The 15,998-nt window shown below is 43.5% G+C and overlaps 1 protein-coding gene across 2 annotated transcripts in view; it reads right to left on the bottom strand.

The window, feature by feature from the left end:
* Nucleotides 1-5,119: 5,119 nt before the first annotated feature.
* Nucleotides 5,120-15,998, bottom strand: part of PDE8A (phosphodiesterase 8A) — a 146,981-nt gene continuing 136,102 nt past the window's right edge. For both annotated transcript variants that reach the window (XM_032342012.1, XM_032342013.1), the window contains 2 exons: nt 6,314-6,443; nt 5,120-5,799 (listed from right to left, as the gene is read on the bottom strand). In XM_032342012.1, the coding sequence (XP_032197903.1) occupies nt 5,693-5,799; nt 6,314-6,443 (237 nt within the window). In that variant the 3' untranslated portion in view covers nt 5,120-5,692. The remainder of the gene's footprint in view (nt 5,800-6,313; nt 6,444-15,998) is intronic.

Genomic DNA, 15,998 nt, shown 5'->3' on the forward strand with positions numbered 1-15,998 from the left:
TTGTATCAATGCCTATCAGGTTTAGCATAAACTTTTAAGAAACTCTTATACTGCTGTTTTTGATGAATTTCCTGTTCATGTTTCTATTTTTTTCTACTGAATTTTTTCCTTATAGTAGAAGTCTCCAAACACCAGTATTATGGAAGTAAGCTTTCTGTAAAATAAATCACACACCTTTCCCTTTTCTTTTGAATTACTGTGGTTGGTATATATAATATTTTAACTTTCATAGTTGACTTCATTGTTTTCATAGGGCTTTCCTGTTTTACACACTACTTAGATTTTCTCTACTTAAATATATTCTCCTAGCCACCTAAATTAGAAAATATCAACATATTAAAAAGTAAAGTATTTTAAAAATACTCATCACCAGATTTAATAAATGTTAATATTTTGTTGTCTGCTTTAGATATTTACTTTAAAAAACCATAAGTGACTCTTAATCTCACAAAACAAACTGAGGGTTGCTGGGGGGAGGGGGTTTGGGAGAAGGGGGTGGGATTATGGACATTGGGGAGGGTATGTGCTTTGGTGAGTGCTGTGAAGTGTGTAAACCTGGTGATTCACAGACCTGTACCCCTGGGGATAAAAATATATGTTTATAAAAAATAAAAAATTTAAAGGGGAAAAAAAATAAATCTCTGTATTTAAAGTAAAACAAACAAACAAAACAAAACAAAAAAAACAAACAAAAAAAAACAAAATGAGGATAGTTCCCTTTGAAGGTCTCCCCAGTACATGTGCCTCTGTTGCCCCCAAGAACCACTTTCAAGAAGTTGGCTGGGGTGTGGCCTTCTCGGTCAGATTGCTTAATTTTGAGAACAGAGAACCGCAACCCCCCCAACCCCCCATCTAGTGGAAGCAGAAGGGACTTATCAATGGAAGGACTGAAGAAACAGAGTCTTGCTGAGTTTCCCAGAAAGTCTCCTTAAAGCCATGCTTCAGGGCTGGGCTGGGCTCGGCTGGGCTGTGAGGCCGGGTCCGCTGGGGCCCCAGAGCCTTACAGTCCTGCGCCACAGTCAGAACTCCACCGCGGCTGCTGGTGCAGAGCGCCGTTCCTGACCTGCAAAACGTAGGCCTCCGTGTGCTTCTCTCCCTTCTGACTCCCTCTAAACCTAGAATCTCACGCAGTTGCATCTGACTGGTGATCCTAAGTTAGACACGGAAATGCAGGCGTGAGGGAGTTTGGCAGAAAAGCTTTTGGCTCTCTACCGTGTGTGGACACCAAGACCTTAGTGTAGCACAAGCTAACTCAGAGTATTTGTAAACTGCCCCCACATTTTAATGCTCCCACCATGACTTTTTCCATGAACAACAGTGTTTTATCTTGGGTATTCAAAAAATTGAAGTGACTGGTGTTCTATTACAATGTAGCTTTTTCGTTCGATTTGATCTTAAGCTTTTTCCCAGTTGACATCTCTAGCTCTCCTTTATTCTTTTTAAGTGCTGTACACAGTATACGGATTCGTTACTTGTTAGTGTGCAGTCACTTATGGTAAAGTTGGCTGGCTTAAACAAAACATTTAGTATCTCAAGTTCTATGGGTACGATCCAAGTGTGGATCTTTAGCTGGGTTGTCGGGCTCAGGGTCTCTCCTGAGGCTGTCATCAAGATGTCTCCTGGGCTGTGGTCCCATCCGAAGACCCAACTGTGGCAGAATCTGTTCCAACACTCATTGCTGGCAGCACGACTTCCCTTCCATCGCGGCTGTGGGCTGGAGGATACCCTCACTTCCTTGCCATGTGGACTTCTCCATGGAGCAGCTCACAACAGAGTAGCTTGCCTCATTAGAGCAAGCAAGAAAGAACAAGAGGGTATGCCCAAGATGGATATCACTGTCTGTAAAGGGTTGAAGTATTCACCAAAATTCAGATCCCCTAGAATCCCAGGATGTGGCCTTATTTGGAAATAGAGTCTTTTCATCTCAGATTGTGAGATGAAATTTTTGAAATCAGAGTGGGCCCTAAATGACTGGTATTCTTCTGAGGAGAGGTCACACTGATACACAGAGGCCATGTGAAAAATGGAGGCAGAAATTGGAAGGAGGCATCTATGAGCCAAGGAATGCTGAGAATTGCTGGCAATTACCAAGAGCTAGGAGAAAGGCATGGGATGGTTCCCCCCTTAGAACCTACATAAGGAATCACCTTGTCAACTGCTTGATTGCAGATTTCTGATCCCCAGAACTATGAGAAAACAACTTGCTGCTGTTTTAAGCTACCCATTTGTGGTCACATTTTAGGGCAGCCCTAGAAAAGTATTGTCTTTTGTTAGCCACATCTTAAAAGTGGCCCACCATCATTTTAACATTATTGGTTAGAAGCAAACTACTAGATCCGTCCCGAAGTTGTGGATCCCAAGAGGCAGGGACCATGAGGAGAAAGTGTCTACAACAATACAGCACGGTCTGGGTATGACATCATGATCTCATCCATTCTCCTACTAAGGACATTCAGATGGTTGCTACTTTTTCACTGTGACGAAGTCTGAGTGTGAAGATCCTTAAATATATCTTTTTGTGCACATGGGCAAATTTCTCTGGGATCTGGAAGTAAAATTGCCATTGAGAAACTTCAGTGGGTATTTCCAAATTGCTTTCTGTTGTGGTTCTTAACCTCCTACACAGAAGTTTGAAAGTTCGCATTTTCTCATTCCCTCATCAACACTTGACTTGTTATTGTCAGATGCTAAAAACTCGTTAATCGGAAGGGTCTAAAATACCTTGGTTTTTTGCCCTTATGGATTTCTAGGCATTCTTTCTATATTTTGCTTATGAATTTGTTGCTCCTGTAGGTTCCCTCTCAACCCGTGGTACCACCAGTGCCGTGGATCTTTAGTGTGATGTGGATGCTGTGTGCTTGTGCTTATTTCTGTCTCTGTCTTATTCACAGTTTATTTTTCCATTTATCTCTTACAGGTAGCGTTAGTTACATTTTCTTTTTTAGGAAGATTTGAGATCGTGTGAGAGAGCACGCAAGGCAGGGGGAGAGAGACTCTCAGGCAGACTCTGTGCTGAGCGCAGAGCCTGATACAGGGCTTGATCTCACGAACTGAGTCTGACGTTCAACCGACTGAGCCACCCAGATTTGCCCCGTTACATTTTATTTCTTCACTTAGCTTTCCTTTTAGTAATTTTTAAATCCCATATTCTTTTATTCCTTTGACAATTTCCCTTAACTTCCAGGTAATCATATTGAAAGTCTGTAATAAACATCTCTTTGGTCCTCCACAACACTTAGCCTGCTGCATACCTGCCCCTCCTGATTATACATCACTTTTATTTCGGCCCCACTCGACATGTTTACTTAGCCTTGCCCAGATATTTACCAGTTTCTTTGTTTACTGTTGCTTTCATAACCCAGCTCTTTCTGGACTTGTTTGAGAGAAGTCTTTCAGCATTTCTTTCCATGGAGTCTGTTTACGAAGAGCTGCGTACATGTCTAAAATTGTCTGTACACTACCACCTCACTCCTGAGCAATAGTTTAGTTCAGTATGTGATTCTAGGCTGACAGTTTCCTTCCATACTTCGAAGAGGTTATTCCTAAGTCTTCTGGCCCTGGTGGCCAAGGAGTGACAGCAGTCTAACACTAGTTCCCTTGTAAGTGCTCCGTCTTTTCTCGCGACTGTGAGGTTTTCCTCTTGGAGCTCCTTACTGTGTTGTGTAGATGGATTTTGCTTGTCCTACTTGGGGTTCAGAGCACCCTTTAAGTCTGAGGGACTCTCAGGCTTTCTTTAGTTAGTGCCTCTCCCACTGATCTAATTCAGATGTATTTTGAAGCATTTCACTTAACCTTCCGTATTTTAATTTTGCTTTAATTTAAAACCTCTGTGCTGCGTGGGTTGTAACTTCCAAGTCTTCCAATGTGCTCCTTTGCTCTTCAGTTGTGTCTGGCCTTCTGGTAAATCTGTGCAGAACTTTTCTGTTTGTTTCAATGACTATATTCTTCCTTATCTAGAATGTCCATTAGGTTCTTTCTCAAATCTACCTATTTTTAAAACTATCTTGGTTTACCTTATGGTTTCTGTTGCTGCTTTTCTCCCTTGAAACGCGTCAAGCACACTCCTTTTAGTCTCTTTCAGGTCATGGTGGAGCTCGGGCGGTGTCGCACGCACTGCTCTCTCTACTTCCTGATGGTTGAGTTGCTCGGGAAAGTCATTCCCAGCACGTAGAGGGGAGGAGAGGGGAGGCCTCTCCCACCTCGGTCCCCAATTACCAACCTAGGTCAAATGTCTTCGCATGGGAAAAGCAGTCTGTAAAGGGACTTCTGAGGTGCCAGCCCCAACAGCTTTGAATGGGAGCCAAGTGGTGAGAAGTTTTCAACATATTCATCTGTCCTTTTGTGACCCTGAAGAAGTCATTTAACGATTAATCGTCTCTGTAATATAAAGGTGTCTTATTTTAAGTATAATCAGACTCCAGAGAAAAGGCGACACATGATTTCTTAAAAACAAATAGTTTAATTTCATTTTTGTCAGGGGAAAAAATACAACTTTAAAATGAAACGACAAGCACTTTGACATTGTCATCCTGTGTCATTTTTTATGGTACTACACTTACTCAAAATGTGAAGATACAGAACCTTTTATAAATTTCTGGAATCAAAGACTCCCACTTCAGATGAAAACAGATTGGTATAAAATGTCAGTTCACTAAATACTCCATTTTTGTTCTTTCATAGGGAATATCTTGTAGAAATGTACTATAAAATAAGGCAGATTTATGGGAATTCAATTATAAAATTTTAGGGAAAAAGTGTTAGGTCTTAATTTCGCTGAATTTGGGGAGTCACCTGCAAAGCCCATCAGATGACCAGAGAGTCCCAGGGCTCTGCTTTCTGTACGGAGGAGCTGCTCTCCTCGAGGGCTTCAGACTCAGGCTCTCCCCCAAGACCGCTTTTCCCAGTGAGCATCAATCAGAAGAGTCTAACATACACAAATATTTCTGTAGTGCAGTAAAAAGGTGTCATTTTATAGTTTTAATTTGCATTATGAAAATAAGTCTGTACACCAAGTAATACATATTTAATGAATATGAATCATGTAAATTTGGTCATGGCGTTTAACGTTGGCTTTGGCTTTGAAGTATTTCAGAATTCATAGAAAATATTGAACTTCTAATAAAATAAATAAAACATTTTAATAACTGATATTAATCAACTTCAAAATTTCTTTGTACTTAATAATCAACTTCAAAATTTCTTCTGTGTTTTTCAGTCGCTGCTCAGTGTGCGAGCGCAGTCACCTTCAGTAGTGTTCCCGGCCTGCGACTGCACCTTCTCGCCGCGGGGAGGGCCTCAAGCTCCGAGCGCCGGGCGCGGCTTGTAAGTGCTGGAGGCGGGTGGAGACAGGGTCTGCAACAGGACATTCTCCGTCAGCGGCAGAAAACCCCTCCCCGTCCTTTGGAGAGGGTCCCTCTGAGCTCTCGGGGAGCAAAGTCCGCGCTGGCCGGCTCTCCTGGCACTGTCCGAAGAGCCCCTGCTGCAGGCCCCACAGGGCGGACCGGGTCGCACTTGGTGGCAGCGGCACTGCTTGGTGGCTGCAGAAGGTCGCCGACGGCCCCAGGTGCTCTCACGGGCTCTGCAGACCTGGCACTGTTCGGCCTAATACTGCAAGGGCCCGGGGCCTCCGGCTGCCTCAGGAATTCCGAACGAGCCGAGGGCCAAAGCTCCGGGGCCCGGGCGGTGCTGCGTGCTATTCAGGGGGCGGCCGGAGGCTCCGCAGCTTCATTTCATCCAGTCCTTTCCAGTATTTAAAGTTGTTGTCAAGATGCTGCATTAACTCAGGCAGGTCTACAAAGGCTGGAGAAAAGGACAGGGATGTGGTCTCCTTCCCAGCCTCAGGCGACTTCGGGCTAAGGGGCAGGGGGCAGCGGGCAGGTGCATCACCTCTGCCCAGCTGCTCCACCCATACCCGGAGGTGACAGCTCCGGCAGGGGCCCCAGAGGGGATGGAATCTGCTGGAGCCTTTCATCAGCTCCCGGGGGTTGGGGGGGCGGTTAGGAAGGCAGCGGAACCCCAGACCCATGGCCCTGTCAGTCTCTCCGGACCCCCGCTCTGGTCCACGCCCCCACCTCCCCTGCGCCCCGACGCAGCACCTGCTGCTCTTGGGCCATCTCCGCCCCCCAGCACCCCGCCCTCGCTGCTGCCCTGAGCACGGGAGGGGTGGGAAGAGCACCCAGGCCTCCGGGGTCCTCGGGGAAGGCACGGTTCTCCTCCTCCGTCCTCCTGAGAGTCTAAGCCCCACACCCATTCCGGGGCCAGCCGCGCCCTGGGCCCATGCGCCTGTGGAAGGCGCCAGCCGCGGAGCTCTTACCGTCCCAAGCATCAAACATGTCCGTGATGAAGTAGTCGATGAAGGAGATCTGGGACTTGGGGATGCTGCAGGTGTTTCTGTCAAAAACCGGCATCACCACGGGCAAGTCCTGCCGCTTCTCCTCATCCGTCTGGAAAGCAGAAAACTCCCGAATTAGGAGACTCCAGGGTCTGGCTCCGCTCCCTCAGGAGTGGCCCCAGAGCTCATGGGGAGCAGGGACCGGGGCTCGAGCCAGAGAGCAGGGGTCCCAGAGCGGGAGCCTGCGGCCAGCAGTTCCCTTGCCCAGCTCTTCTTCCCGCCCCCAGGAAGCTCCTCGCCGAAGCGGCTCCGTGAGCCCCAGAGGCCGGTGCAGCAGGTGCATACGGGGCGGGGGAGGGGCGCACCCCGGCCGCCTCCCCGGCTCTGTGCAGCCGGAGCCAGGCCCACGGCGCTGGGAAAGAAGCCGCCCTCGCAAAGAAGGATCGAGGGGCTGCTGCTCTCCTCAGGTCAGCTGTTTTATTTGAAAAAGTTCTGAACCCCCCGAGGACCCCTAAGGGAAGAAACAACTCAGATGAGCACGTTTGTGTGCGTCAGACTCTTGCAGACCATCTTTAGGATTCCAGAGATTTGCAAAAAAATGAAACCTGCCTTTCTCCCCAAGATCTTAATTTTATCCTGAAAGAGATAAGGGAACTCCTTTTCTAAACGAAGGTCTTGCTTTCACCACAGCGTCCTGGAGAAAATGGTGAGGGGATGTCCGTGGTGACACAGGACGGCTTCCTGGAGCCCTTGAAGGTCCCCGGTCACATGAGGGGCAGGGGACGCGAGGGGTAAGTAAGGTGGGCCCCGGCTCGGTGGGCCACCCAAAAGGAACCGTGAGGCGGGTGGTGACCAAAGGCACTGGGGTCCCGGGGAGCCAGGCTCTGGCACCAGATCATCCTAACCGACCATCTGAGCAGCTTGCCGGGCTGGGGGTGCAGGTGGCCCGGGGCAGGCGAGGAAGGAGAGCACCGGGGAGAGACATCAGGGGGGCGTGGGAAGGGGCTTGGTCAGGCTGGGGCAGGGGCTGGGCTTGGGGGCAGGGCTGTTCCAGGCAGAGGAGGCAGGTCCCAGGTTCAGCAAGACCAAAGGAAAACTCCTCTCAGGCCAGGGAGCTGGTCCCCACCCCCTGCCACTGTATTTTTTTTTTTTTCTTAAAGATTTTATTTATTTGACAGAAAGATCACAAGTAGGCAGAGAGGCAGGCAGAGAGACAGGGAGAAGCAGACTCCCTGCTGAGCAGAGAGCCCGATGCGGGGCTCGATCCCAGGACCCTGGGATCATGACTCGAGCCGAAGGCAGAGGCTTTAACCCACTGAGCCACCCTGGTGCCCCGCCGCTGCCACTCTTACCCTCGGAACCAGTCCCAGGTCCCGGCCTGCTCCCCAGAAGTTGCTGATTTTAAAACAACCATCCTATATCTGCTCAAAGAGCTAAAGGAAACCAAGACAAAGGACTAAAGGAAATTAGGAAAATGATGTGTGAGCCGCGTAAGAATAGCAACAAAGAGAAAGAAGTTATGAAAAGCACCTAAACACATTCTGGAAGCTAAAAAATGCAAAGATAGATTTGAAAAATCCACGGGAGCGATCCACCAGCAGCTGTGGGGGGCATGGGAACAGCGACAAGTCGGAAGACAGCGCATTTGAAGTTCCTGAGTGTGAGGAGGAGAAGCAAAAAGACATGAAGAGGAGTGACAAGAGTCTGAGGGACTTACAGGACATTATCAAATGGATCGATACCTGCATTATCAGAGTCCGGCCAAGACAGTCGCAGCAGCGGCCATCAGAAGTGACAGCCCCAAACTGCCACCACGGGAGGGAAGGCCTACACCTGTGACACCAAGAAGCCAGACAACTCCAGATAAAAGCCCGAAGAACCTCATCGCTACACGTTACAGCCGAACTGTCAGCCAGAAACAAAGAATCTTAACAGCAGCAAGAGAAAAATGACTTGTTACGAGAAATTCTCCGTAAGATGCTGAGCCGACTTCTCAGGAGAAGCCTGGGACGCCTGTAGGCAGGGAAGAAATGATGTGAAGCAGACAGAGCGGTCATCAACTGAGCATTCTTTATCTGGCAAAGCTGTTCTTCAAAAACGAGATGGAAGTGCAGGCGCTCCCAGATAGCAAGTGGAGAGGACGGATTAGTACCGGGTCTGGCTTACAGAAAATGCTGGAGGGAGTGAAGAAGCTGGACAGTAACTCTGGGTCCTGTGAAGGCTCCAGTAAAGGTAAACACATAGGCAAATGCACAAACATACAAAGCAATATTACTATAATTTTGGTTTGTAATTCCACTATTTTCTTTTTCATTCTTTTAAAAAGATTTTACTTACTTCTTAGAGTGTGAGAGGGAGAGAGCATGAGAGGGGAGAAGGTCAGAGGAAGAAGCCGACTCCCGGCTGAGCAGGAAGCCTGATGTGGGACTTGATCCCGGAACTCCAGGATCATGACCTGAGCTGAAGGCAGCTGCCCAACCAAGCCACCCGGGTGCCCCCGGTTCGACTATTTTTCTACAGGATTTAAAAGACATGCATAAGAATCACCCCCATTAATGGATATGTAATATAGCAATATATCAACCCATGACATCAAAGTAGGGTGGGGGACAGATGTATAAGAGTTTGTATGTATGACTAAGTTGGTATCAATTTAAAATAAATTGCTTCACTTTAAGATATTCTATGTACCATGCTAACTGCAAAAATCCAGAACACTCACACACAGGAGGAAGTGAGGAAAGCAAAGGTGTCACTACAAACAAATCAAACACAAGGGCACGCAGTCATGGGGAACAGGAAAGACAAAAAAAGAAAAGAAAACCAAAAAGCTGTAAGACATCAAGAAAACAAATGGCAAAAGTCAGTCCTTCTTCATCAGTAATTATTTTAAATGTAAGTGGTTTAAACTCCCCAATCAAAAGGCATAGCTGGCAGGAAGGACAAAAACCTGACCCAACTATATTCTGTCTACCAAAGGCTTTCTCTCCGATATCAAGACACAGGTAGGTTGAAAGGATGGAAAAAGGTATTCCAAGAAAAAACCAATAGGGAACTGAGGAGTTATGCTGCTATCAGACAAAATAGATTTTTAAGTCTAAAACAGATTAAGATACTATGTATTGAAAAACAGGTTAATTTACCAAGAAGATGCAACAATTGTAAGCCTATCTACACCAAACATCGGAGTCCAAACTACAGGAAGAAAACACGGATGGAGCTGGAGGGAGAAACAGACCCTCCTAGAATAACAGTTGAAGACTTCAATACCACACATTTGAGGATGGATAACAGATCAATAAGGGATCGAGGACTCGAATACTACAAACCAATGGGACCTCCCATTAAGAGAACATTCACCTAGCAACAATTTGGATATGTAATTTTTCTCAAGCGTAAGTGGAACATTCTCCAAGATAAAATGTAGGTTCAGCCACAAAACAAACCCTAATAAATATTTTAAAGATTAGAATAATCTTTACAAAGATTAATCTTAATAGAAAGTACTTATTCTACTTGGAATGCAACTGGAAATCAACAGGAAGTAACCTGGAAAATTCACAAATACGTGGGAATCAAATACTCTTAACCAAGGGGCCAAAGAAGAAATCACAAGGAAAATGGTAAAATACCTTGAGGCAAATGGAAATGAAAACACAACATCTAGAAAGTTATGGGATGAGATAAAAGTAGGGCTGACAGGGAAATTTATGGCTATAAGTACCTACATTAAAAAGAAAACTCTCAATTCAACAACTAATTTTACACCTTACTTGAAAAAGATTACACTAAACTCAAAGCCCACACAAGTAAAGAAATCACAGGCTAGAGCAGAGGTAAGTAAAACAGAGAAAAGAAAAATCAAATCAACAAAACCAAAAGCCAGGTCTCTCAAAAGATTATAACACAACTGAAAAATCTTTACTAGACAGACTAAGGGAAAAAAAGGTTCAAATCACTAAAATCAGAAGTAAAAGTGGGACAAAATAACAAGGGAAAAAAGAGGGACATAACTATTTTACAGAAATAAAAGGACTGTAAGGGGATACTGTAAATAGTTGTACCGCAACAGAATGGACAACGTAGATTAAATTAACATTCTTCAAAACCTACAACCTACTAAGACTCAATTATGAAGGAATGAGAGGCTGAGTAGATCTGTAACTAGTAAGGACATTCAACCCACTAATGAAAAACCTCCCAACAAAGAAAAACCCCAAACTAGATAGCTTCACTGGTGAATTCTACCAAACTTAAACAGAATTAAGACCAATCCTTCTTAAACTCTCCCAAAAAATTGCAGAGAAGAGGACACTTCCTCATTCAGCTGAGAAGGGGAGCGTTACCAGTACGAAAGCTTGGCAAAGGCACGGCAAGAAAACCACAGACCAGTGTCTGACAGAACAATCCTCAGCAAGATAGCACACAGAATCCAGCAGCACATGGAAGGATCATACGCTGTGACTACATGCGGTAGAGCCCAGCAACGCAAGGACGGCTCAGCATCTACAATCAGCTGAGGTGATACACCACATTAGAACAGTGAAGGAAAACAAACACATGACCACTGAAAATGTTAAGATTTATGTGTGTTTTACCACATGCGTGCACGCACACACACACATCTCCTGTTAAACTGCTTCCAAGGAGGTTGTAGCATCTGTACACCTGTTACTGATGATGAATCCCAGGTGCCTCACATCCTTAGGAACTCGGTGTTGTCAGTCTTTGAAACTTCTGGACACTCTAGTGGGTGTAGTGGTTTTCCCTGTGGTTCTAGCATCTGTTTCCCTGATGACTTAATGATGTTCAGCACTTGTCATAAGCTTCTTGACTGTTCGTACATCTCCTTTTGTGACGTGTGTGTTAAAATACTTGGCCATTTTAAATGAGGTGGTTTGTCTTTTTATTAATGAGCGGTCATTTCTCATACATCCTGACTTAGCTGTTGGCCGGGACTTCTGGGTATTTTCCTACAGAGGCTTGCTGTGTGCAGATGAGCACAGTTCCGGAGTTTTGATTCTCATTTCCCAAATTTTCTTTTTATGGTGGTGGTTTTTTGTAACTACAAAATATGTGTCCATTTCTAAATGACCAAATTAGGATAGTCTCCTGTGTTTTTCTTCAAAAGCTTGAGGTTTGAGGCTTTATATTTAGATCCACGATTCACGGTGAAACAATATTCCTCCGGTATGAGGTAGAAGTTGTGGTTCTTTTGTTGGGTAGAAATATCTAAGTATTCCGATACCACTTGCTGAAAACCCTTTTCCTTTCCGCGCTGATTGTGTGGACGCGGTCCACTCCTGAGACCTCTGTATTCTCCGTCTATGTCCCTGACCTCCTTATGCGAGCACTGCACCAGCGTGATTATTTTAAGTTCTAAAGACAAATAGTGTGAATTTTCCAACTTTTTTCAAGTTTGCTTTGCTTTTTCAAGGTCCTTCTCCTTTCCATATAAATTCTGGAATCCATTTGTCAGTTTCTACAAAAAAACCCAACAACCCAGAACTCCTAGCCGCCTCCCTCCCCCAACAACAAAACCACCCCGCTGGGATTTTGACTGTGACTGCACTGATGTATATATCAATTCGGAGAAAACTGTACCTTAACAGCAGTGAGCCTTGGAAGCCTTGCAAGTCCGGAGAACCGGTACACCTCTGCAGATGTTCAAGTGTTTCTTTAATCTCTTAGCAATATTTTGTGGTTTTTAGTGTAAAGGACTAGACTTCTTTTTATTAATTTGTTCCTGGATTTTTTTTATAGCTATGTAAATAGGATTAGGTTTTTAGTTTAATTTTCCAGTTGGTTTTGGCTAGTACAGAAATATTTTTTTTACAATAGAAAATATTGTATTTTTGTGTCTTAGGACCTTCTGTCTTAGGGCCTTGCTAAATAAAATCCTTGTGAATGCTATCATTTTGCACACTCCTTGGAGCTTTCCATATAAAAATCCATGTCATCTGCAAAGATGAAAAAAAATTATCTTCTTTGTACTTTTTTCCTTTTTATTGCAATGGCTAGGACAGCCAATTCCAAGGTTCAACAGTGGTGGTACCCTTACCTTGTTTCCAGTCTTGAGAATGTATTCAATATTTTACCATTAAATATAATGTCAGATGTAAGTTTTTGTAGATGTCCCTTTTAAAGTTAGTTCCCTTCTATTCCTGACTTGCTAAGTGTGTTTTTGATGAATGAATGCTGAATTTCATCAAATGGTTTTTCTGTAGCTACTGAAATAATCGTGTTTTTTCTCTTTTCTTTTAATTGGGGATGGGGATTATAATTCTTGATTTTTCTGATATTGAACTGACCTTGCATTCTTGGGGGAAAAAGCCTCTAATTTATGATAAGATAGTATCGTCTTTATATATTATTCAATTAAGTATCTCTGCATCTATGTTCATGAAGACAATAGACTGTAATGTGCTCCGGTATTGTCTTTATCAGATTTAGGTATCAGAATGATAACGGCTTCATAAAATGAGTTGGGAAGTGTTTCCACTCCCTCTTTTTTTTTAAGTAGATGCCACACCCAATGTGGGACTTGAACTCATGACTCTGAGGCTCGAGAGTTGCATGCTCTACTGAGTGAGATTGCCAGGTACCCTCCCTGTCCCTGCCTCTATATTTTGATACAATTTTATAAGACTGGTGTTATTTCTTCTTTAAATGTTTGATAGAATTCCTCAGTGAAACCATTTGGGCCCAGAATTTACTTTGTGGGAAAATCTTTCAGAATAAATTTTGATAAATAATTTAATACAGGACTTCTCAGGTGGTTGTTTTGTTGCTTTGGGTAAACTGTAGTTTTTAAGACATTAAGTTGTCAAATTTGTTGGTACCTTAAAAAACTATACTTCTAATATCTGTAAGATATGACAATACCTCTTTCATTACTAATATTGGTAATTAGTGTTCTTTTTTCTTGATAATTCTAATTAGACATTGGAAAATTTTATTAATTTTCTCAATCAACTTTTGGCTGTGTTAATTTGTTTTCTCCATTTTCTCATTTTTTGCTCTTAAATATTATCTTTTATATATGCTTTGTTTTTTCTAGTTGCTTAAAGTGAAATCTAAGTCATTAACTTTAGGGTTTTTCTTCTCTATTTTAATTTTATTTTTGTCATCATTTTAAGTGTAGTTTTTTTTTTTTTTTTTAAAGATTTTATTTATTTGACAGAGATCACAAGTAGGCAGAGAGGCAGACAGAGAGAAGGGGAAGCAGGCTCCCCGCTGAGCAGAGAGCCCCATGCGGGGCTCGATCCCAGGACCCTGGGATCATGACCTGAGCCGAAGACAGAGGCTTAACCCACTGAGCCACCCAGGCGCCCCTTAAGTGTAGTTTTTAATCCTCAACCCCCTATTTCCCCCACCCACCTATAAAAGTCAAGTGTCTGTTTCTTGGTTTGTCTCTTACTCTTTTTTTTTTCCCTCTGCTCATTCGTTTCTTAAATTCCACATATGAGTGAGATATATGATATCTGTCTTTATCTGGCTGGCTTATTTTACTCAGCACTATACTCTCTAGCTCTTTCCATACTGTTGCAAATGGTAAGATTTCATTTTTTTTTTTATGGCTGAGTAATATTCCATTGTGTGCAGCACATCTTTATCCAGTCGTCTGTCGACCGACACCCAAGCTGCTTGCATCGTTCGGCTACTGTAGAGAATGCTGCTACAAACACAGAGGTGCAAGTATCCTTTTAAATCAGCGTTTTTGTGTTTTAAGGGTAAATATCCAGTAGTGCAACTCCTGGATTGGGAAGAAGTTCTGTTCTTCATTTTTTTGTGGGCCCTCGGACTGTTCTCCGCAGAGCCCGCACCAGTCCGTGTGCGCACCCATGTGCACGAGGCACCACCCTTGTCCTTCACTCCCTCACCGACCTTTATGGTTTCTTGTGTTCTGATTTCAGCCATTCTTTTTTTTTTTTTTTAAAGATTTTATTTATTTATTTGACAGACAGAGATCACAAGTAGGCAGAGAGAGAGAGGAAGGGAAGCAGGCTCCCCACTGAGCAGAGAACCCGATGCGGGGCTTGATCCCAGCACCCTGAGATCATGACCTGAGCCGAAGACAGAGGCTTAACCCACTGAGCCACACAGGCACCCCTGATTTCAGCCATTCTGACAGGGGTGAGGTTTGATCTGCATTTCCCTGGTGATGTGTGACGTTGAGCCTCTTCTCCTGTGCCCTGGCCGTGTCTTTATGTCATCTCTGGAGAAATGTCTATTTATGTCTTCTGGCCATTTTCAAACTGTATTATTTGATTTTTGGGATATTGAGTTGTATCAGATTTTTATGTATTTTGGATACTAACCCTTTGTCAGATACGTCATCATTTGCAAGTATCTTCTCCCATTCTGTAGGCTGTCTTTTAGTTTTATTGTTTCCTTTCCTGTGTAGAGACATTTTATTTTAATGCCTCAGGAGATATAGCAAGGAAAATATTTCTATGGATGATGTCAGATTACTGCCTATGCTCTCTTCAAGGATTTTTATGGTTTCAGGTCTCACATTTAGGTCTTCAATTCATTCTGAGTTTTATTTTTTGTGTATAGTGAAGGAAAGTGGTCCAGTTTCATTCTTTGGCTTGTGGCTGTCCAGTTTTCCCAACAACTTTTGTTAGAGACTTTGTCCCATTGTATCTTCAATCCTTTGAAGAGTAACTGACTTCTGGGTTTTCTGCTCTCTTCCATTGATCTATGTGTCCTTTTTACTGCAATACCATTCTGTTTTAATTACTATCACTTTGTACTAGAACTTGAAATTTAGAACCATGACACATTCAGTTCTTCCTTTTTCAAGACTGCTTTGGCTAGTCAGGATCTTTTGTGGGTCCATACGAATTTTAGGGTTGGTGGTTCTGGTTCTATGAAAAATGCTGTTGATAATGGGATGGGGATTGCCTTAAGTCTGTAGATTGCTTTGGGTAGTACAGACATTTTAACAATATTTGTTCTAATTTATGAGCATGGAGTGTCTTTCCATTTCTTTGTGTCATCTTGAATTTCTTTCACCAGTGTTGTATAGTTTCCAGGGTACAGGTCTTTCACCTCTTCGGTTAAATTTATTCCTAGATGTTGTTTTTAGTGTGTTTGTAAATGGGACTGTTTTGATATCTGACCCAGGGATTATTAAGAAGTGTGTTGTTCAATTTACAAATATTTGGCATTGACCTAGGTACCTTTTTATTACTGAGTTCTGATTTCATTCTGCTGTAGCAACAGAATATATTCTGTATGATTTCGGGTCTTTTAAATTTACTAAGTAATTTGTGTCCCCAGCACATGATGTGCTTAGTAGGCGTTCTGCCACTTAGGGTGTAGTGAACATTTAACTCCGGCAAGGTGACAGATAGTGTCTGGATTGTCTGTTCTTACCAGTATTTCAATCTGGACATCCCATCAGTTACTGAAAGAGGGCGTTGAAATATCTACCCTTGTCTATAGAATTGGCTACTTCTCTGTCAGTTTGGCTTCATTTATGAGGTGTATTATCAAGTGCACGCACATTAGGATTACTGTGTTCTCCTACAGAACTGACCCTTTATCATTCTGAAGGGCCCAGTTTCTCTCTCATAACATTTTCTATCTTGACATTTGAGATCAACGTAACCACTCCAGTCTTTTTATATTTACAACTTGCGTGATAAATCTTTCTCCA

This window comes from Mustela erminea, chromosome 5 (genome assembly GCF_009829155.1).
Source record: "Mustela erminea isolate mMusErm1 chromosome 5, mMusErm1.Pri, whole genome shotgun sequence".
Lineage (NCBI taxonomy): Eukaryota > Metazoa > Chordata > Mammalia > Carnivora > Mustelidae > Mustela > Mustela erminea.